Source organism: Pleuronectes platessa, chromosome 18, assembly GCF_947347685.1.
Source record: "Pleuronectes platessa chromosome 18, fPlePla1.1, whole genome shotgun sequence".
NCBI classification, from domain to species: domain Eukaryota; kingdom Metazoa; phylum Chordata; class Actinopteri; order Pleuronectiformes; family Pleuronectidae; genus Pleuronectes; species Pleuronectes platessa.
In genome coordinates this window covers 15,266,719-15,290,358 of record NC_070643.1, presented here as the reverse complement: position 1 = coordinate 15,290,358, position 23,640 = coordinate 15,266,719, and the positions used below count along the sequence as shown (strand labels likewise).

Here is a 23,640-nt window from a genome sequence, read left to right as displayed (position 1 = left end):
GCCATTGTAAACAAAACAAAAACACAGAGACCAAAGAAACCAAGTATATTTACTTAAGTGCGATATTTAAATAACATTTTTGATGGATGGATGGAGGGAGGGAGGGAGGGAGAGAGGGAGAGAGAGAGAGAGAGAGAGAGAGAGAGAGAGAGAGAGAGAGAGAGAGAGAGAGAGAGAGAGAGAGAGAGAGACTTTTACTTTAAAGAGAGAGAGATAGAGAGAGATCAAAAAGGCATCCAGTGGCTTCAAACACACAGGGCATAAAAACGCCGTCTTTAATGTCTCTAAGTCCATTTATATTATATTATTGGTTTAGGTTACCAGTCATTTTTCTACACTATTAGAGTATTAGCAACAGGCATAAGAAAAAAAGCTACAAGAAGAACTTTTTTTTTACATTAAAAATTTTGAAAAATTAAGTTGAATTTGTCGAGTACTCTTTTATTCTTCCCTTCGCTCCTTCCCCGTTATCCATCTCAGGATATGTCAGATTTTTCTTGTGACCTTTGGACGGGTCATGGCTCTGATGGTCGGACTGGACATAACTCCAGTAGCATGCTCATATAACTCGGTTGTATCAGTATTAACATGATGGGTTTCATCTATTAGCAAATGTGTGTGAAAATGTTGCTGATTTGAACCTATACATGTTGATTTTGAGACTTTTACTGGAGTGTTTTAGTGAGTGTTTTTAAAACACATAACCGGTCAAGAGTTTTCATTCTGCATTCATGCCTGAACTAACACTAATAAATGTGGATGATTATTACTCTCTGTTATTTAGTGTAAATGTAGTGTAAAATCTTGGAATAAGAGTCAGGGTCTAGTTTCACCTCTTCTCAAGTTTTCATTCTGTATTCTGTTGCAACGTGAACAACTCACAGAGTCCAGGCTCATGGTGAACAGGCTCTGGACAGAGAGAATATTCTCTTGTTTAAAAACATGCCCACATCTGGTGTGGATTTGCATATGACCGTTAAACATCCAATTTCCTTCCAGATTAATAAAGAATTATTCACATTTGATCAAACAGCTCATGTTGTTTACAATATCTCGTCATATGTTAATATAAAAAAGGTGACTGGGGTGAAGTCAGGGTGGAAATAATTACTTTATGACGACTATAAAGATAAACTGGTCCCAATAACACGCTGCTGGATGTAAAGCAAAGGTAGAAGGTTTACATCCACATGTTGACTGTGATTCATGACCTCTCCCTCCAAAGTGCAACTTAATGACAATTCAGTCATACTTTTAATACATTTATATGGTATGTTATCAGATTTCTATGAAACTTGGTGGAATGGTGTGATGTGGGTCTGGAGAGAAACCATTTAATTTAGGCGCGGATCCAAATCAAATTGTGGAACTAGTTGATTTAAAGGTGGTTTCCTAAGGGGACTGTTGGGCCTGAAGACAGCTGACGTGTTGTAACGTTTAATCTCTATTCTTTATGTACTTATCTGTCGAGGCTGACACATAGTGACACTTAATGATATAAATACAATTCTTAGTCATAACGAAAGTAAGAATGTTTTTCCTGTGTACTGCTGTTGATACTTGATGATTGTCGGTGATGTGCGATCATAGAATCACATAATATAAAGTTTACATTTTACTTTTTGTGATCTAATAATTAGAATTAATCAATGCAACAAAAATACAATAAAACTTAGAAAGTGGAAAGACCCCGATGAGTATTACAAACATGACTTGTCTCTCCTTTAGACTGAAAACACAACTTCATGATAAACTTTATTTAAAGATCACTTTTCTTCACAAAAAGTTACAATATGCGCTCCATTGAAAATACATGTATGAGGTAAACTTTACAACTTTTTCAAGTACTTTTAATCTAAAAGTACTTGACAATCTAAAGGCCACGTGGACATAGTGGAAATCGAACAAACCACGAGACATTCTGTCAGTTCTCTTATTTGTTGTTGTATTTGTTCACGTAAGCAACCCACCCGGCCTCAGTGTTGTAACAGTGACGCTGCTGCTGCTGATGATTAAGTGTTTCGTTGAATCAACGTGATAAGATGAGCACTCAGGACGGATGTTGGACAGTCAGCAGAGGGACTGTTGGACTTTGGCTCGGTTTGCCTAGGTGGCATCATGAGCAGCAAGGGTCAGCGCTGTGATTCCCTCACTGGCACCAACGTCCAATCATGTCCCAGCTCTTTATCTTGTCCAATCATATTCACATTCAGCTGCATCACCGAGCTGGAGTATAAGAGGACTGAGAGTCCCACAGCTCGGCACCATCCGGTCCAACTTCTCCTGCAGTAAAGGTGAGTCTGCTCCTATTTCAAATCAACACGAGACACTTGGACACAAATCCCACAATTCTTCCTATTGTTCCTATTCCTATTGTATACAAAAAACTAGGATTTTAATTTGATCCTTTCAAAGTAACATATTCATCTTTCTCACTTTGAATGGGAAAGCTGATGTCAAATGATGCCAGGGCGGAATTTGAATACATTTTAAAGGAAGAATGTTCTTTCAAAGTTATGGCGTAATCATGAGAAAACGAGTTGAAGTCACATTAATAAAGTCAACTTCTTTATTTAATGTTTAGTTTTGCCTCACAGAGGTTTGTAGGAGGCAGCACACAGATATTGAAAATGTGACAGTAAAACCCTTCATCATTTAATTTCAAGGATATAAAATCACTATAGAAGAATCATTGTGTCACAGACTTTTCAAGCTATTTGTTAAAAACAGCTTACTGTAGTTTACATGAATGATTCTTGTATAAATGCAAAAACTGGCTTTTTTAAAAATACTTAACTTAACTAATTTTCCTTTAATGTAACATTATCGTGAAACTAGTAGTTTGATTCGTTTTTACACAAGTTAATGGTAAAGTTTTAATGGTGAAGAGAACAATAATCCAATATCAATGGTTGTAATGTGGTATAAAAAGACTGTTGATTACATCACAATACAAAAATAAAAATGTCCTTAAAATATTCAGATTTGAGACAAACGCACACCAAGGAATTCGGTAATAGAAAAGACACAAAAACCATTAATAAATATGGACCAACACATTATAGAAATTCCTTAATACAACATATACAAGAAGTCATTTATTTTCCACAACAGAAGTTCCTACTCTTTCTTCTTCTTCTACATTAAAATATCTAATAAAAAAGAACAGAAAATGCCAAATGTATAAAAAACAACAACACACAAACCAGGTTAAATATTTGTTTTGCTGCTCCTTCCTCAGAGCAGTAAAAAAACATGAGGATGGTTTTTTGTCTTTTCTTGACCTTATCTGTGATAAATTCTTTTTACAACTAAAGAATCCCACTGAACTGCAGCATGTCTGTGATAGGCCAGGTAAAGATTACAAGTTAATGTGTTTGATGTGGACAAACACGCAGGAGCTATATATTTATCTAAAACCCATGTGACAACAACAGAGATTCCTGGTAAACCTTTATCAGTGAGTCATCAGATTGAGCAACAGGAGGACGAGGCCTCCTTAGATCTGAAAAACAAACCGTGTAACTGATCTTTGTGATTAGATCCAGGGTAAATAAAAGGGAAGATCAACAACCACACAGAATAATAACTGAGCACTGTTTGTCTCTGTAGGTCTCCTCCACTCAACAACCATGAAATTCTCCCTCATCGCCGCCGTCGTCCTGCTCGCTCTGGCACAAGGTACGACCATCACACAGCCCCTGTTTGGAGGTGCAGCCCTGCTGTTCATTAGAAAGCTCTCTCCTTTACTGACTCCTTCTTCTTCTCTGTCTTCGGAAACCCGCAGGAAGCTTTGCACAAGATGCAGCTGACCTGGAGCAGGTCGGTCAGTACTTTGAGGAGTTGAAGAACAAGATGACTGCTGACGTCACCGCGTTCCTTAGCAGCCAGGACCTCGCCGGCCAGGCTCAGTGAGTACAACGACCCCCCCCCCCCCCCCCCCCTGGTACCAGCACCCTCACACACCAGGTCAAGGTTCAGTTGTGATTCACGGTCAGGATGATCGCATCTTCTCCCTGCTTATCACACTGGACCTTGTCCTCTGTTAAATACCAGTGTAGTACACTTGATCAAGTAAAAATCCAAGATACTAGTACTAGTCCTATCATATCTCTTTAGTATGACGTAAGTTATTAGTTACATTTAGCTATTATTAATTTACTTATGATTCATCATTATAGATTAAATAATTAGGGAAATTAGTAGTTACAATAAATACATGGTAAATAGACAAATCAATATGACTCTGACAGGGGTCATTCTGAATGAACAATTCTTTTGATACTTAGAGTATTTCTTGTTGCTGATATACATAAAATATATACAATTTTCTGTTTTGTATACATGATGGTTTATCTTCTTTTTTAACTCCACAGGACCTTCGTGGAGGATAGGAAGACCCAGCTGGAGCCACTGGCCACCCAGATCCAGGAACAGCTGAAGACCGCTGCCGCCAAGCTGGAGGAGCACATGAAGCCCCTGGCCGAGAACGTACAGCCCATGGTGGAGAACTTCCAGAAGCAGATGGAGGACCTCCTCAAGAGGCTGATGGATCAGACCCGTAGCGTTGCCCAGTAAACAAGCCGTCCTTCCAAAGGAACATGCAAACGTGCCACCACAACATCTTCTCCATCAAGGACTGAGCTCATGGAGCGGCTTGCATTCAAGGCTGGCCTGACAGCGCCACGGCTTAAAATGTGTTTCAGTGCTAGTTAACACTGATATTTATTTTCTTTGTCCAGAAGCACAATTAAAAACCTTGGAACACAAATCATGGTATTGAATTGTATTTGTTTTATCATCTCCATGTGTGAATGAAGGGTGTTGAATCAGGTCAGAAATATTTTGCTATGAACAAGACAATGAATATAAAATCATCACTTGTGTTTGATCATCTAAATTGTACGAATTGCTGGACTCTTTACCATAGATTGGACCCTTTATATTTAGATACTTTATATTTACCTGGGGAGAGGGTCTCCTCTTACAGTAATCTAAACTGGACCAACTAAAAACCCTTGGAGTTTTTATGAAAAATGAAGGATACAAAGGCTTCGGTCATGTTCAGGGTGAGGGCTATTCAGCTGCAACATGCAACTTCACCACTAGATGCTACTAAATTCTAAACACTAAAGCTTTATAAGAGATTGTGTCCAGGTTCATCATTTAAATTTGGGATATAACATGGAAATGTTTACATGCTCTAATATTCAAAACGCTTCATACTCTCCTTTGCTGTAAATCCTCTTTTCAAACTCTAGCTACATCCACACCACTACGTTACACCTAAAATTGCTTTTTAAACAAACTTTAACGATTTGTCCACCGAAGCAGTTTCACACCGCATCAGTATTAAATCCGATCCACACATCTGAAAATGCACATCAATGAAACACTCAACACTGGGTAGCCCACAGTGGTAACAGGAATCATTTGGTTGTTTGTTGCAAATTGCTGGAATTATAGCTAGTCTGCTACAAGTTGACAGTTACATCACAGTAAAAAGCCGAATTAACTGCACTGGAGCCTTTTCAGCTTCTAATGGATTATCCCTGTTTTACACTAATCACCAAGGCTAATGCCGGAGAGGGGTCATGTGATAACAGCCCAATGAATCAGCAGAAGCTACGCTATGACCACAGACCCCATCAGCAGGCAATTTTGAGTGTCTGGCTTTGTTAAGGGAACGATGCATTAAAGCCACTGGCCATGCATTATCGTATATCATCATGATGGTGCAAGTTTCGGCCCGACTACTGAAGAGGTGTTTCCGGAGCTTCTGTGTCGTCTGTGCAACCTTTACTACAGACTTTTGGCTTTTTAAGTTTGTAGACTTAAATCCTATTGAACACACTTGAGGGAAGAAAAACATTAAAACCTGTTATGAACATCAATAGAGGCTCATAATTCAGTATTTAAAATCAGTAACGTCTCCCACAGCCAACAACTGACACATTCATAATTTTGTAAAGTTTTATTGAAGCAAGCAACAAACATTCAACTGGGATAAAATGGCAGAAAGGAATGCTTTCAATCAAAACTCTTCTAAAACCCCTCAATCCTCATTTTTAATTTTAACTTTTCCTCTTTTTTTGTGCATTTTGTCTTTTTAACAGCGCAACTCGCCTGGTGTTCATGATGAGCCTGGCTGGAGACTTGTTTCTGTTTTTTTAACATATTTGACTTCTTTTACTTTGTTTTGTGTATTTTTTACTTTTTCACTGTTGGATTCTTTTTTTTGAATTTTTGTTTTCCCCCCCGTCGGTGAAGTTAGTCTCAAGGGATCCCCATTCCTGTAAAAACACAAAAATATGATGTGAATATACGTTTACAGTGAGAACAGTAAATTCACAGTACAAAGTTAAATCCACTATTAGTATTGACAGGTAAGTGGCAGTGTAATATGAGGAAAGTACCTTGAGTTCAGACACTTGGGGCACCAGCTGAATTTGTCGCAGGCTTCTGGGCAGTCTCCTTGGCCTGGTGGGCCTGAAGCACAGCCACTGCCTCATCCACCTACAAACATGAAATTAACTAATGTTAGAAGCATCACGTCATAGTGGGAACTCTGCTTCCACAGGATCTACTTTTCCTGTGTCTGAACGATACCTTCAATCTGTGTATTAGCCACTATTCTTTACATCTTTAAAAATCATCCGACTGATATCAGTTGAGCTCTAATATCATGGAACTGACCTTCGAGCGGAGAGACTCTGGAGACTCCAGCATGTGGAGCAGCTCGGAGTTGTCGATTTCCAGCAGCATGCCAGTGATCTTCCCGGCCAGGCTGGGATGCATGTTTGAGATCATTGGGAAAAGACGCTCACCTAGAGGAGGGACAAACAGATAACTCAAGTCAGGAGGTAATAAACACATACCAAGGGCCAAATGCTCAAATGTAGTCTTAGATGAATAATCTTGTGCCACCAGTCCCGAGTTATAGAAAGAATACCATGTAAATACATGAGTTATATAATGCACTAGAGGACCGAAGTAGCACATACTAAATGCTACATCATGCTAACACAGTATTCACTCATGAAGAGCCACTGCTGAATCTTACCCAGCATCTGCTTCTGTTCCTGTGGTGGAGCAGCAGCCAGCATGGAGGCAGTCAGAGGCTCCTGTCCCAGAACGTGGACTGCAGGCTGAGGGACACACAGAATTTTAAAGCACCGCCACACATTCAAAAATTTTTTTTTGCAACTAGAGGGCAATATAGTTGAGTGAGTCTGGCCGAACTATGGAATGTGCATTCCTACCTGCTGCATGGCGACCTGTTGCTGAGCAGTCATGTGCTGCTGGGGATTGCGGACTCCTGGAGCGTACTTGTACTGGGGGACTCCACGCACCGGAGCGGCTGCTGCAGCTGCTGCAGAGACTGGTCTGGGCCCCATAGACTGACCTGATGGGAGAAAAGCCAAAAAGGGAACATGCTTACATAAAAGAAACAAGAGGCAGTAACAGTTGAACCATAGTTGCTGTGCAGCTTAAAAGCTATTGACTGAGGATAGGGGACTGACCAACACGCTGTGTCATCATGCGAGGCACCTGAGAGGTAGGTCGCATGGTGCTGAAGGACTGAGGACGTGGGGCTGAGGGACGCATGGCACCTGGCATGTTCTGGAAATCTATGAAAACACAAAAACATAATGGCATCATGTACAAGTACAAACAGTTATTGTTAAAGTACTATAAATACAGTGATAGAGGGGTACATACGCTGTGGCCGGACACCTTGGGTAGTCCAGCGTGGGCCTGGTCGCAGCTGGGCCATCTGACCAGCTGCTGGGTAGTAAGCAGCACGGTTCTGGGTTTGAGGTATGGCTGCCATGAAGTACCCAGAGGGTGGAGGTTGCTGGTAGGGATTGATGACCGGGTTTGGAACTGCCCGCACGCTGGCCATGCGCTGCATGTACTGGTTGGTCAGGTGGGCTTGACGCTCTTCTTTCCTCTGGGCCAGTGCCACGTACAGCGGCTTGGTGGCTACGATGCGGCCGTTCATTTCAGTCACAGCTTTGGTGGCCTCCTCTGGAGACGAGAAGCAGACAAAGCCGAAGCCTTTGCTGCGCCCACCTTCCATCATCACCTGAGTGGAGAATCAAAATTAATTGGTTGCAGGTCAAATATTTACAGTAGTATGTACTACACATACTAACTCTGTAGCTACAGTGTCAGTGGTGATGACCAACTCAGCTACTGATAAAACCAAAGACTGTTTTTAAAGACGGGTCTCGGCAACCATCTGGTGACTGGCTGCAGTACAAGTCATAAACCCCGCCTCCTCTCTTATTAGATGGGCCAAACCAAAAAGTCAAAGTCAAATATATTTTTTTTAATGTTTCCGGCATTTGAGGTTGTTCTTATCGCATTGACTTATAACGTTCACTTTTCCTCTAGGTTTGGTTATAAACAGGGTGAAAAGTCATGATTGACAACGTTAGTATCAAGGATATTTGGGATTGATTTCTTGATAGTGGAAGGAAGTGAGGTCGTCCATCTATATTTACAGTCTATGGATAAAATAAGAGCTGAAATCTTACCTTTGCACTGGTAATGGTGCCAAATGGCGAGAACTCCTTTCGCAGGCGTTCATCATCTAGTCCATCATCGAGGTTCTTCACGTACAAGTTGACCCCCTACAAATAAAGACAGAAAAGAGTTCAAACATTTTGCTTCCTTATGGTAATGGTAGATATGAAGCAGGAAAAATATTCCTTCATAAGGTTTTTCTTGTCTGTAGTACATATTTATCCCCAGAGTCTATGGTGAAGACAAATGGGGCCCATGAACTACAATCACTGTTGCAGCTATTTTGGCCAGTGCAAACTACTGAAGAGGGAGCACTGAATTTGACAAAGCTGCAATTTTTAGAAATGACCGAGACAGGAATTCAAAACTGTCAGTATAAGGAAATAGTGTTGATGAAGCTGTATGCTTTGGTTTAGATTTGGTCATTTGTGCTAGAAAACTAAACCGTACCTGGTAGCGAGTCATGCGATCTTGTTTCATTTGCTCAAACTTGCGCTTCAGCTCCGTCTGCCGCTCGACCTTCTTCTGGGCGCGGCCGACGTAGATCAGTTTCCCGTTCATCTCCCTGCCGTTCATCTCATCCACCGCCTATAATGACCAAGAAAACCACATCAACTTTGTGGCCAGAAATGGTGGAACACTTTCTGGTGGTAAAAAAAAAGCTAGTTCCTCTTACTTTCTGGGCGTCCTCATGCCTCTCAAAGCTGACGAACCCAAAGCCTCGAGATTTTCCACTGTCATCAGTCATGACACGGATACTCATGGAATTACCTAGAAAACGGAGAGATCCAACTTCATTATTTATCCCCATAATCTTTTACTTCAGAGGATCTAAAACACTGCATATGCTTGTTCAGGAGCAGATTCATGTCAACCAATGACTCACCATAATCAACGAAGAGCTCCCTCAGGCTCTCCTCATCCATATCGTCACCAAAGTTCTTGATGTAGACGTTTGTAAACTCCTTGGCTCGGGCACCAAGCTCAGCCTCGCGTTCTTTGCGAGATTTGAAGCGACCGACGAATCTGCATTGAAATGGACATTTAGCCAAATTAAAATGCACTACAGGAATTAAATGTTTTGTTATCACAACTGAAAATATAACTGGAGTAGACCATGAGTTAGTTTTAACACCGAGCTAATTCGACACATTGTAAATAATGCACACAAGTCTTCATTTGCCACACCTTGTTATTCAGTCCCATTATAAAACCAAACAAAACTAAACAGACCAGGTTGAATACTTCACTCTCATTCACATGTTACCAAACTAAACCGCTAAAACGAAACAATTTTAAACTGGTTAAGGACATTCACTTACACTTTTCGGTCATTGAGCAGCATGCCATTCATTTTCTCAATGGCTCGTTCGGCGGCCTCCTGAGTCTCAAAATGCACAAAGCCGTAGCCTTTAGAGCCATTCTCATCACAAACCACCTTAGAGGGAGAAGACACATGCCGTTTTTAAAACTCCACACACATGCAGTAATAGTATGTTAAACTTGAACATTCTGTTGAACCACACCCAAAATATTACAGACCAATTTATTAGATTACGACTGATTGACCGGCCATTCTGGGAGACTCAATATAAAGATACATAAATTATATATTATGTATCTTTAATGTCATTATTTCGGAAAGGGCACAAATCCCTCCTATGCCTTGTCGACTCCACATGAGCTTTTATGCACTTAACTGGCATGTTTTTGCATTCCCACATCTGCCATGTCTGCATGTACAGAACCACTAAAGCTCTTATCTATTATTGATTTTAAACCAGCGTGAAAACTGACTCTTAAGCGGCTTTCAGGCTGGACATTTTCCTCGGGGGGGTTGGCTATATGTGAGACTGCAAATGTGCAAGTCAGTTGCTCTGGACACTTTCCAGGACTTTTTGTTGAGAGCTCATGTGAGAATACAGTACAAAAATATCTAGAAAATTCATGGTAACGATTGGCTGTGTCGAGGTTTGCAACAGTTGGAACAAACCAACAGTCAACTAAAATTTTCTGAACATTTTGTGAAGTTAATGGATTTAATGTACCAGTGTACCAGACTGGTATCACTGGGTGATGGCTGATTGTTAAAACTCTGTTTTTCATGACTCTACCGTCATGACAAAACAAGGACATTTACATTGTTCACATGCAAATATGCTACCACCCAATGCAAAACTAGAGAGGGAACAGTTGACCATCCCCCGTTTCAGGGTTAGTTAACAAGGCTGAGCTGGCCATGGCTTTTGTACCTTGCAAGACAGGATGTTGCCAAAAGCAGAGAAGGTGTCATATAGAGCCTTGTTGTCGATGGACTTGTCAAGATTCTTGATGAAGATGTTTCCCACGCCACTCTTTCTCAGCGATGGATCACGCTGCGACCACATGATGCGCACAGGCCGCCCCTTGATCACATCGAAGTTCATTGTGTCCAAGGCACGCTCCGCTGCAGAGAGAAACACAGGGACGTGGGTTAGTTTTTTTTAGAACACATACATTTTCAAGTGGCGGATACAGTTGCATATGTTAAAGGTGTTGTTCCTACTGGGAAACGAAATGGGTCAGAAAACTGGATCTACGAGTTTCTCCCCCAGCCACCCAAAGAAATGATAAACGGTCGTTGGCTCAAGGCTGCTGCATATATTTACATTTCTTAGTACCAAAGGTGTCGACTTTCTTTTACTCTCGAGTGGGTGTTAATGAAATCATCCCCTTGCCATGGTGTAGAATTTCAAACTGAAACGTCCTGGTCACCAATACATTAGCACAACTGTATTAGGTAACTCTGGCTTAGACTAGTAGGACTTCCAAGTTTGCAGTGTAATATAATAGTATTATCACACTCCATCTACAGTATATGGCATATTAAGAGGCTAGTGCAAAGGCCTCAACAGAATACGTCTGTGAAAACGCAAATACGCCCTAGAGAACCAAAGTGCAATGCAGATCCATGCTCTTATCACTGGAATGCAGACAAAGTCATGTGGAGGGTTGATACGTGGTTTCTTGGGTACACAGGGCTGACCTCTGCTTTCACACATTCCCTGAACTTTCCTAATTATTTTTAGATGAGTTGTGTGTAAAACCCCAAATGTCTGAGTCAGCTGCTCTGGACATTTTACTTTACCAGCCTCCCTTATAGAATGTCCAGAAATAGCTAGATGGCGCCTACGTGCTAAATACAGGAACATTTCTAGGAAATTGCCAAAGTGGCCATGTTGATGCTTCTAACAAGCAAACTGTAGAAATACTGAAAGAATCACAATATCTCAGCATGACAAAGTGGTGCCACACGTAGAAGACCCCAACGAACATATCAACTGGAAAAGACAACGAGATTGGAGAGTTAATGGCGATAAAGTAGGACCTCAGGGTCGTTACCAAATACGTGTGATTTACATAGTGGAATTCACGCTAACCGCCTGGCCCTATGTGAAAGGCAAACTGCGGGAAATGTCCAGACCCAGTCTTTAGCACGCCCTCCAGAGTGAATGTCTGAAAATGGCTCAAAACTGATGCATCGTATATCTTAATGGATAAGGACATGTTATTACAAAGCTGATATTAATTCTTAAATTGCCCCAGAGCCTATTTTATGGACATTATCCGGGGTAGATTAGTGATCACCGTTCTGATCGGAACAAATTCATTACATGTCCAGATGGATGCGGGCAAATCATGACCAGGAAGCTGTCCTGGACATTATCTGGTTTTCATTTTCTGAAAACCTCTCTGATCGGCCATTTTCTAAGTTACTGTCTCTATGCCCAAATCATTGCAACGCAGCATGCCCAGCCTGAATTTAACAGTGCCAGCACTTCCGGTCGAACTTGTGGGGTGTTGTCCCGATACATCTGCGATTAAAAGACCCCAATGAGCGTTGGAAACCCGCAGTGCTGTGCTACATTACTGGGGCGGGCCGTGGAGCCGTATCTACTACGCCACTGCTGGGGAGGTTCAGCTGAGGAGACCCCCTCTGACAACATGTCGGCCGCAGTCACGTGTAGCGCAAGCATGCTCGATCGCTCTCGCTTGTCGCAGTCTGTCATTTAAAACGCACACATCCATTTTACTCATAAACGCCTTTTAATAGTGATACATACCGTCCGCTGGCTGCTGGAAGTTCACATACGCGTATCCGAGGGAGCGTCGGGTGATCATGTCCCTGCAGACCCGGATCGACAGAATGGCTCCGGCGGGGCTGAATTTCTCGTACAGCATGGCCTCCGTCACATCTTGATGCAGATCCCCGACGTACAGCGAGGCCATGGGGTAACTGGGAGCGCTGGGATTCATGGCTAGTCGGCTGGGGTTGGGGGGGAGACTAGCTAAACACGCGGACGATGGCTAGTGTAACCGTAGCCGGTAAAAATGTAAAGAGAAAAAGTTTCGGCTACGGAATGAAGCTAACGGTGGCTAGCGTGGCGTAGGTTCGGGGATGGCGCACGTTAGCAGCCGTTAGCTTGTGAGTCGCGGTGTCTCTCGAGTGCAAAGTAAAAGCAATGCGTTTAAAATGTCGGCTCGACCTGACACACTGACGATAAAAGCGATAATCACGTTACTTAGCCTGAACACGTCGACTGAAACACTCGAGTTTAACCGCGGCCGCTTCCTTCTTCTCTACGTTACCGTCCTGTCCGCGGGTGTCTGCTCCGGCTTCACCGACTTGTTACAAAAAAGGAGGGGGAAAAATAAAAGGATTTTTTGGCTTTTTTAAAGGTTTTGAGTTTTTTTTTGTATTTTATTTTTTTATAGAACGTGTGCCGAGCGGGCTCAGGAGCACACGCGCACTCACACAGCGCTAACAGCCGGGGTAGAGGGGAAGTACGCAACGAGGAAGTGGTGATATATATACCCCGTGTGTCGTCATCTGAGCCGGCGAATCAGCGGCCCAGTGGGAAAAACGACACGCAGAGGGGCGTTACCCGCCGAACTGTGCGCATGATGATGAAATCCTGTAAAACGTGTTATTAAAGGCTCACAGTTATACACAACCACACATCCATATACACACAACCACATATATGCACACAATCACATACAGATATACACAATCACACACGTACAGACACACACACACACACACATGCATACATACATACACACACACATACATACACAGAGTTGTGTCTCCATGACTTTACGTTGACATATTCATGTCCAGAAGACTTAACCAACCCGGACCTGACCCTTCACCTAAACTTAATCTAAACATAACCCTGACCTAAGGTTAATCTTTACCCTTTTCTTTGGTGGAGCCTCGACTTCCTGCACAAGCCAGTGCACCCAAGTCTCATCCTGATAAATAAATCTAAATCACTCCTTCAATTTACCCGTAACCTAATTGTAATTTATATCGAACTCTAACCTTATACCTTTAACCTAAATTTAACCGTAAACCAACCCCAACCTCACCCCTAACCTAAACCTAACGTAAATTCAACCTTACCCTTAACCTTACCTTAATCTAACCCTATCCAAATTTGAGGGGACTGATTATTTGCTTTGTGTCCCCAATCTGACACAGAGACACACACACACACACACACACACACATCCAAATGGTCTACAGTCCTGGGGCTGTCAGGGTTTGGTCATGCCTTAGTTAGGACATTTTACTGCAGCACCACACGTGACATTCCTCATTTGACACGCATGTAAGTTAATTCAGGGAAATCGTACACACACACACAGACACACACTCCATCTCTTTTCTGAAATGTGGTATCTAGCCTTGAGGAGCCTTATCAGCATCAATCAAAGTGAGACAGAGCCTCGTTAGTTACCAGATTTGCTTTAGCCTTTAAAGGCTGTTGATCAAATCTATATATCTCACAAATGCCACTGTAATGAAACCTGCTGATGGAAGACTGGGCCTTGTGAAGTGACAGACTCACAATTGCTCATGAATATGTGGTTAACAACAGCGCGAGGCTGTGAAAAGAGGAATCGATTTTGGAATTTAACAGTAACGCAAAAATTTAATGAAAACTTGCTGTGTTTCCACTTCACCTTTATATTACACTTGTTTTTTAATTATGCAGGGTTCTACAAAACATTTCTGTGTTTGTGTGGAGATGCAAATCAAAATAATCAGGCCTGTCCACCTTGAAATGAACATATATTAAGTATCTGGAGTACATGCACCACAACAAAAAGCCATCACCATCTGCAGAGGGTAGTGTCAGTGAAAGATACAGTTCCTTCCTGAAAATCTCTGCATCCTCTACTGAGATAACTCCTTTCTGACACGTCACATCATTCAGATTTAATAAGATATTATTTAAACCCACCAGAACTTGAAAATCTGCTTATATTGTGTTCCAACGTTGACCTTTTGATTCAGTAGTTTTTTCTTCGACCATAATTTAGAGCCTGTGTCCAACATATTAGTAAAAATTTGGAACTACAGGCCTTGAACCTTACAAAGTTATTCAATCAAGATTACGGAAGTCCAGACTGTTACAAGTAAATGTATTGCAATGAAACAGAAGTCAGATCTCTCAGGGTTGGATTTTGGATCTCAGGAGTGAGCAGCTGTACACATCTGGGAAAGATAACCTACTCATTAGGAATTAAATGAACCTTTCCAATCAAACACAGCAAACTTTCTTTATCAATTTGTATGGCCTCTCTATTCCATAATATTAGTGTGCGTATCTATATTAAAGTTGCAACAGATTCTACCCTTGAATCAACATGTCATAAAAAGAAAAAAGGCAGACGAAAAATGTAGAAACCTCAGTGAGACTTCTCTCCCAGGGCGTGAAATGCAATAGGTGTTGCATGTCACAGCACGTCAACAAAATAACAATATAAACAAAATTCGTGAGAAATGACCAAGTCTAACATGAATGGAGAGGAGTAGTGTTTAAAGTATTTATGCAGATGGACATGTATAGTCGATGAAGGGAGCAGCAAAGATACAGATAGCAGTATTGCAAGGAAGACTACTGTACACACGTCATATTTTTGGTTTTTGATAAAATTATTTAAGAAGCTTCATATACATTTGTATTGTCATGTCTTTATTTCATTGTCTGCAATTTTACTTTTGTCATATGTAATGTGTTAGGGTTTTTGTATTGTCTAGGTGTGACATGGTGGGGTTTGTACACTAATGGGAAAAACTAAATAAAAACCTTTCGGGGGTTTCAGATTTGTGTCTTTAAAACAAAGACATTTCTGATTGTATAAATGAGGACATAGGCAGACACTGACAGTTAACCTGTGTACATCATGTGGTCACTGAGGATTTCTTCTGCTTGCATTATAAATATTGACAGGCCTAACTCGGCTTCTCATATGCATTAATATTGTAAAAGCATGATTCCACATGTACAGTAAGAAGAAAAGACACAAATAGCACACTTGATTTTAATGTTTTAATTCCACTCACATGAAAGCCAAATAAAGTACTCTTGAGTGTAAGTTGCAAATTCTGAATCTGGCATCCCATCTTTATTTTTAAAACCAAGATCTTTAATTAGAAGAAACCGACACTACTTGGTAACTTATGGTCACATCATAGCTTTCTATAAAGGTTCATTTAATAATCAATTTAGATTTAGAATTGTTTTAGTTGGTCATTTCACAATGTTATTTCAAGGAAGGAAAATGTTACTGTATAACCACCTGGTTTAAGCTAAATCCTAAGCAAAACCTGCCAGTTTCAAAGCACACCTAACCCTCACACCATACTACTGAGAACATACATACATTCCAGGAGTCAAATCAAGGGAATAAAATACACAAAATAAAGGAAAATACAAAAACACCTGAATAGAAAAGAGTAGAAAGCCACATATAAGCACATGGCCAAAGTATCTTATGCACTGCTGAAAGATAAAATATCAAAAGTTACAGTATTGAGCCATTTTATCAAGTTGTTCACTTTGTCTTAGGCTTTCTATACCTTGTCATGATGTATGAAAAAAAAAAAAAAAAAAAAAAAAATGCAGGAAAATTATAGTCTGTGCATTTCACTGAGTGACAGGATGTCCGCAACGTTGGAATGTAAATCCTCTCAATAAATATGCCCACTACAGTTTTCCAAATGTGGCCATTCATTCATGAAAAAAAAATGGTCCCAACGCCCAAATGCACACAGAACCCACTGAGCCAGAACATGTACCATCCATAACAATCACTACCTGCTACACTGGACACAGACTGGCCCGGCTGAATACAAGCAATATGGTGGTGGATCTTTACCAAGATGAATCCCGCCAGAGAATGAGAACTCACTGGTGGTGAATTCAGACTGCTATGAACACTTTTACAGTCGGTACATTTTCTACACCCAAGTGTCACAAATATTGAAAATGTTCCGTTCAAGTAAAAACATACATTATCAAACTTAGTTAGGTATTTATTTATTTTTGATTGTGTTTTCCTGCAACAGCAGCAGCTGCTACAGTAAATAAGGTTAAAGAGAGCGGCGCGGATTTTAAATCTTAGGGGGGGGGGGGGTTTTCATTTGGACTGAACCACGGACAACAAAATAAACATCCACTGACTCACATTGAGTAATGTCCCAAAAGAAACAAAGAAAAAAACTACCAGATCTATTCCAATCTTTTCTCTGTGGAGGTGCTCATACAATTAACACACACTTTAATGTATGCACACACATACTGTACTTTACACATCATGAGTGGAGTGTAACCATACATATATGTGCATGTATGTGCAAACAACCACACACACAACTTAGGCTGGTGAGAGGTAAAAAATGTGTTTTTGTTTGTTTTATTTATTCTCTGTAGTTCAGTTCTCAGTGGACTGCTCCGTCTTCTCCCCCTGCTCTCCCTCAGCCTCGCCTTCGCATTCGCCTTCTCCTTCTCCCTGGGCGTCCGACATCCACAGCTGCAATAAAGCGAAGGATATTAGGATTAGCACACACTTCTTTTCCAAATTGGAACGGGAAGAAAAATAGGTTCTCAGGTAGAACGAGGGATATCTCCTGGTGTGGTGTAATGTGGTATTCAATCCACATCAGTTTAGAAATGAGGGGATAGTAGAAAGTGAGAGTGTAAGACACAGCTGACGAGTAGGAAAATAAAACAGGCACGTACTGTCAGATTGTCACGGAGCAGCTGCATGATCAAGGTGCTGTCTTTGTAGGTTTCATTTTTGACTGTGTCCAGCTGGTTAACAGCCTCGTCAAAGGCCTAGAGGAGAAAACAAATGAACATGAAAGATTATGTTATAAACCAATTAACCAAATATTATATAAATCAGCTCTAAATCGTAGCTTCAATTGTCAAATGTTGCAGCTTTGTAACCCACAAACTATGTGTTCAGATCTCACAAGCACCTTTCAGCCAATATGTCCATTTTATGATTAATGTACTTCCAAATACATATTTTTTCAACCAGTTTCCAAAAAATTCTTCACAGGACACAATGTGGAGCTTAAAAACCAACAGACAAAAAGAAAGTGGGAAATATAAAAAGTTCTTACGTCCTTTGCCAGCCTGCAGGCTTCTTCTGGACATTTGGCAATCTCGTAGTAGAAGACGGAGAAGTTGAGAGCAAGGCCCAGGCGAATGGGATTTGTTGGTGGCATTTTTTCATAGCTCAATGTCAAAGCCTCATGGTAGGCATTTTTTGAGTTTTCGATAATGGCTACAAGTAGAAGACATGAAGCAAACATTTGAAATGGAAAACACAAAATATATCAGCCAGGCAAATATTTATACAGTTTAAGGATCTTGCCGAAAATGTGACATTCACTGCTCAAAATGTCTAGTGGAGGTAATGAACCAGTTGGTATATCATCAAATAACTAAATAAAATGTTTTGCAATTGGACAAATATCAGTGGTTTAGAAAAATATTTGAGGTGTACCATGACTGTTTAGTTTTGTCTATTTCCTATTAACAGGCAGGCTTTAAAACCTATTCTACAAGCAGCCACTAGGAGTCGATCAAGACCAATGGCTTCACTTTGGGGGGTGCCCCCCCATCATGTCATCCATTTTCTATATAGTCTGTGGTGCAAACCAGTTGTTTGCGGTCCAGGTTTGTCTTGGGCCAATATTTTGACTTGTATGGATGCAATACTGAAGAATCAAAAGGTGACAAACAACCCAAAGGGATTATTGTGCATTTCCTATTGAGAAAATGCTCTACATCACATTTTTAGTGGTGCTGAAAAACAATAACTTGAAATGTCATCACCCAGGCAGAGCCACTTGAAAAAGGAAACAAAACAAACAAAAACTAGTAGCCTGCACCAAGGTTCCCCTTGTTGCCACGGCAACCCAGCCGCAACTGCATTTTAGCCTGCAGTTTCAGGTCAAGGACGGGGAGGTAGTCAATGCTCTGGCCACAGACAACACCTGAAGCAAGCCTCTCCTCATCTTAAAAAAGAGGCTGTAATCAGCATTCAGCAGATGAGTTACAGATCATTACCATAGAAACAAAGGGCCCAATCACACAGCAGCGCAGGAGATGGCACAGTTGATTTTGTTTGTGTGTGAAGTGTCTTGCACACTGCTCAGGACACCAGAGGAAACAATCCCATTGGTGCTGCTGTCAGACTTCCTTGAGTGATTGCACCAAAGCCAGGTGGAGAGGCTACTTGCAGTGTGTGATGACTGTAGCCGGTTCAGGACACAGGCAAGTCTGCTTCACTCACCCGTCTTATCGGATGCCACCTCAGCCAGGTAGCGGTAGTAGTCTCCCTTCATCTTCAGGAAGAAAACTTTGCTGTCAGCCTCCACAGCTTTTGGGATCAGATGATTGTCGAGCAGATCCTGCAGGTGACAATTGTGCAGCATTAGGGTAGAAACTAAACAACACCAGAGGCCTGTACGAATAAGCCGAATTTCCTGGATAACTATGTTTGCTGGATAGCTGCTTAATTTGCTTGATTTTACTTTGGTTCTCGAGTCCTACGACGCTAAGATTAGGTTAGGTGTAACAGCTAAAAACCTGTGAATGACCAAACTGCTGATCACTGGAAAACCACAGTCATCCATTTACAGAAACTTCGCATATACACATCTTTGAATTGTTGTTCTGTTCCAGACTTTGTGTGTGTTCATTTCATGTGTTTATCACAGTAAAAACACCAAATGTATCTAATAATTTGTTCATCATCATACAATAAACTAAAATACTAATAGTCATAACCTAATCTAGTAGCTTGATCATCATTTAAGTATCACGTTGTTTAACATCAGCTTTGTTTATACCGTTACCAGCTCGACCACAAGATCAAAGCTTTTCGACTCAAATTAATAAGTTTGTTCACGGTTGTCACGATGCCGCTCATAATTAACTATTATATAATTAACTAACCCGCCTCTGTCACACAAGCACGCTTGAAGCTGGAACATGAGTTCACACCTTAGCAAAGGCCAAACACTTGCTTCCACTAGACTTAGATCACTAACTGGATCTGCACTAAACGGTACAAACTCATAAAGTTCTTCTAAACTCTGACCCATGTTTGGTGAAAATCATTCAGAGAGTTTGAACATTGAACCCTTTATTTATCATCAAAAAGGTGAAAAGCTAGTACTACACCACAGGGAACCAGAGAGAGTAAAGAAAATGAGCAGCTAATGAGCGAACTAGCCTGCTTAGGATTGCTGCTGTTACTCGCTGTATCAAAATAAGATCTCGGCCTTATGGAGACAGTTGAATGGAAAACTAGCAGGCAACACGGTGATGTAAAAAATATCTACTTTGAATTCCTCACCCTTTTGCTTGTATTCTTTTCTTTTAACTAGAACACAAATGTATAGAGCAGAAGTTTGCTATGGCAGACAAAAAATGCCATTTAGTTTAAGTAAAGTAATATATCCAAGTCTCTGCCAGGGACTTCTGAACCCAGGATTCACCATCCTTCTGAAATTGGGGTTTAAAGATATTTGGAATTAATTTCGAACTGTCAAGCATCACTTCTTTGATCTATTGTAAAGCTGCTCCATGCAACCGGCCCTGGGAATGTAGTTTTCTATGTGGATTCCCTAATTGAAATGTTTGACATTTTAAATGCCCCCCCCCCACACACGGTCTGTTTCTTACCAGGACTTCCTGGCAGATAGTAGTCAGCTCCTCCTCAATTTCCCCCTTGTACTTTGTGACATCAGGGTTTTTCCCTTCTTCAGTTTTCTGCTCAATGCTGGATATCACCCTCCAGGAGGACCTCTTAGCCCCGACCACGTTCTTGTAAGCAACAGAGAGCAGGTTGCGATCCTCACTCTCCAGCTCCTCACTCATCTCGGCAACCTTCTTCATGGCTGCCGCCATGTCTTCATATCGCTCAGTCTGCTCAGCCAACCTTGCTTTCCGTACCAGCTGTTCCTTGTCTTCCATGGTTCCTGTCTGGGGTGAGGAAGGAAGGACGGAGGAGATGGAGATGGGAAGGACAAAACAAAGAGGACAGGAGGTGGATTAAGAAGACAGAAGAGAGACAGTGTTGGGGGAGGGCAGGAACAGGGAGAGAATGAAAGGAGCAACATGAAGGGGAAGGGGGAGGGATTTGATCATTTTACTTGAACGCAGAAAGAATACAGACTAGATTTATTTATCTTCAAATTAAGACAGGTATCTGTTTGACCGAAATTCCAATATCCCCAACGTACTCCGATAGCATTTGACACGGAAAAGCAGGAAATCATCATATTGAACATCTGAATCTCAAAAATAAAGCACTTGCAGATACATTAGATTTAATTATCATGTGACAAAAATCAGCAAATTTTCAAAGCCGAAAACCAAGGATTTTTTTTGCTTGAGTGATCAGGTTGCGTTTGATTATTTTCCTGTCAATGAATGACCTTATTATACCTAATCATAAAAATCAAATGAGTGGACGTGCGCCAGCTTAGATGTATTTAAAAGAGAACCTTAAGAGAAAGACAGATGAGGCGAAGCAGATCATGTGGTTAACTTGGTCTAGTTATACATTTCTGATGTACTGCTAGATTATAAACCATTCAGACCCCTCAGGTCACCTGGGACCAGTTTGCTTTCGGTCTCCAGAGTCAAAACTAAGCACCGAATAGCAGCGTCCAGTTTTTATGCTCCCCTCGTGGAACAAGTTCCCAGAGACCTTCAGGCCTGCTCCAACTCTTAGTTCTTTGAAATCAATGCTGTAGACTTTCCTGTTTGCCACGGCCTATTATTAAATCAAATAGTTACTCAATTCTTACACAGAATTGTTACTTTCACTCTTATTTGATATTGTTGTATTCTATAAAACATTAAATGTATATTTAAAATGGTTCTTTTTATGTATTGTCTAATGTCGCTTTAATAATTTGTCAAGATGCTTTTTAAATTGGATGTAAAGCACTTTGAATTGTGCCTAACTAATAAACTTGCCTCTCAGTGCTCCAATCAAACCCCTGCTCGCTCCTAATTAGCTGCTTTTTTTACCAGGAATTGCATTTATTTCCTTTAATTTCTCTTTTTGTGCCGTCTGATGTTGCTTTTACATTCCATCATGATGCCTTTTTGTATTTTATGTAAAGCACGACAAATTGTTGAAAATGTGCTACACAAATTACCCTGCTGACCCGACGTCGCTGTTTTCAATCCAGAAATCGTTACATTTTTTAATTCTCTATCAAATTCTGTAATTTTTTTTATTGTTTTATTTGCTGTTGCTTTAACCAGTCATGATGATGCCATTTATAAAACACTACAAATATGGCCTTTTCCCCCCTTGTTCTGCTCCAGCCCCTGCTGACCCCCCCCCACTGCCTTTCATCCAGAGGTAGGCTCCTGTCTGTTTTATCGTCTCTAGATCTCCGAAAGCCTGCAGGACTGTTGCTGCTGCAGCGATGCAACAACACTAGCAAACAAAAGAGGAGCAGTTCCTCGCTCGCTGCCTCCGGACCGACCCAGAGAAATCTCACAGTGACTCAGATTTGCCAGCGATGCAGACACCTGCGCCCTTCTGAGGAATGTCGGCCACCCTGTTTCACGCCCCACACACACGCACACACCTGCACCACCGACCGAGCTCCCACGGTAGACGGGGTTGACAGACGGCCTTTGGTATTTCGCTTTAATTATTCGTACGGCTCCATGCGGGGAAATGTCTGAAAACGCCGCAGACGGGCCGACACGACCCGGTACCAGTGGCCCCGGATCGGTTCCTGCTGTAACCAGCGCAGCCTCGCGTAGCGCCCTCCACAGTGAACGCCCTTTTTTTCTTTTTTTTTTCCTCTTCCCGGAAAACGAGCCGTGGCTGCGGTTTACACGGGTTCGACACATTCGGTAGTCAAGAGGCCGCTTTCCTTCACTGAATTAACCGACGACGGGTCTCCTAAACACGGCGAACGAATAACAATAGATGGGTTAAAGTGCAGCGGCGCTTCCCATCCAGCCGCCGCCGAACAATGACCGATCAGCGGAGCGATGCTGGCTCCCACTCGCGGGCATTAACCTCGGCTTTTAAACAAAAGAGGCGACCCCAGGAGCACAAAGACGATTTATAGCGGTTCTCCGTCGAGCCTACAGCCGACCGCGAGCGCTATTATTACGGGGAACTAACCTGCGTTGGGTCGCTCCTTCACTCGGTGACGCTCCTGGTTCCCTGCCGCACAGCTGATGCTCGCTCCCGCTTCATCCACGGGGTTTCCCTCCAATCAAAGACGCAGCAGCACGGCCGCGCCGGGGCCGATGACGTCAAAGCCTTGTTGCCAGGGCGACCGAGTGTACGGCAAGAACAATATATAAAGGCCAAGTCAAACCGATCCACGTTCAGATTAACGAAATATGTTCAATGAAACCCTAATGTTTGCTCCTATTTTTATTTGGATGAAGTAACTTCTGAATAAAGTTATGCGCACGTCCACCCGCAAATACTCATGGGAGATGTAGTTGGTGTGGTGAGAGGAAGTTGAGATCTTCCTATCTATGTTCCTTACCGCTTGAATGTCGTTGAAAGATAAGGCACTGATGTTGTATACAAAATGTTAGGTGTACCAGGATCCAGGTATCTTAAATGCCTATTTGCCTTGTTGTTAGTAGAAATGTCACTTCGAGTTAACGCTTCGTTGGACCAGGCTTTGATGTGCCACTGATTTAATTTTAGGATCCTTAACGTCAATGGATTTATTTTGATTTTTTTTTATATTTC

At 41.6% G+C, this 23,640-nt stretch overlaps 3 protein-coding genes and 1 non-coding gene across 4 annotated transcripts; 1 reads left to right on the top strand and 3 right to left on the bottom strand.

Moving 5' to 3' along the window:
• Nucleotides 1–2,202: 2,202 nt before the first annotated feature.
• Nucleotides 2,203–4,771, top strand: LOC128461525 (type-4 ice-structuring protein). Its single transcript, XM_053446480.1, has 4 exons — nt 2,203–2,294; nt 3,613–3,681; nt 3,788–3,911; nt 4,377–4,771. Exons 2-4 carry the CDS (start codon nt 3,633–3,635, stop codon nt 4,576–4,578), a joined length of 375 nt encoding a protein of 124 aa, XP_053302455.1. The 5' UTR covers nt 2,203–2,294; nt 3,613–3,632; the 3' UTR covers nt 4,579–4,771.
• A 1,188-nt stretch (nt 4,772–5,959) lies between these two features.
• pabpc1b (poly A binding protein, cytoplasmic 1 b) lies at nt 5,960–13,381 on the bottom strand. Its single transcript, XM_053446479.1, has 14 exons — nt 12,636–13,381; nt 10,785–10,978; nt 9,855–9,970; nt 9,419–9,558; nt 9,209–9,303; nt 8,983–9,120; nt 8,544–8,639; nt 7,723–8,089; nt 7,524–7,631; nt 7,263–7,405; nt 7,064–7,148; nt 6,697–6,827; nt 6,417–6,516; nt 5,960–6,293 (listed from the first exon to the last, which is right to left on the bottom strand). Exons 1-13 carry the CDS (start codon nt 12,826–12,828, stop codon nt 6,424–6,426), a joined length of 1,899 nt encoding a protein of 632 aa, XP_053302454.1. The 5' UTR covers nt 12,829–13,381; the 3' UTR covers nt 5,960–6,293; nt 6,417–6,423.
• Nucleotides 8,732–8,866, bottom strand: LOC128462250 (small nucleolar RNA SNORA5). Its single transcript, XR_008342337.1, has one exon. It is a non-coding gene; the product is annotated as a small nucleolar RNA SNORA5 (small nucleolar RNA).
• A 2,522-nt stretch (nt 13,382–15,903) lies between the features above and the next one.
• Nucleotides 15,904–23,186, bottom strand: ywhaz (tyrosine 3-monooxygenase/tryptophan 5-monooxygenase activation protein, zeta polypeptide). Its single transcript, XM_053446667.1, has 6 exons — nt 23,053–23,186; nt 20,574–20,873; nt 19,177–19,294; nt 17,999–18,162; nt 17,610–17,705; nt 15,904–17,400 (listed from the first exon to the last, which is right to left on the bottom strand). Exons 2-6 carry the CDS (start codon nt 20,862–20,864, stop codon nt 17,302–17,304), a joined length of 768 nt encoding a protein of 255 aa, XP_053302642.1. The 5' UTR covers nt 20,865–20,873; nt 23,053–23,186; the 3' UTR covers nt 15,904–17,301.
• Nucleotides 23,187–23,640: the final 454 nt, after the last annotated feature.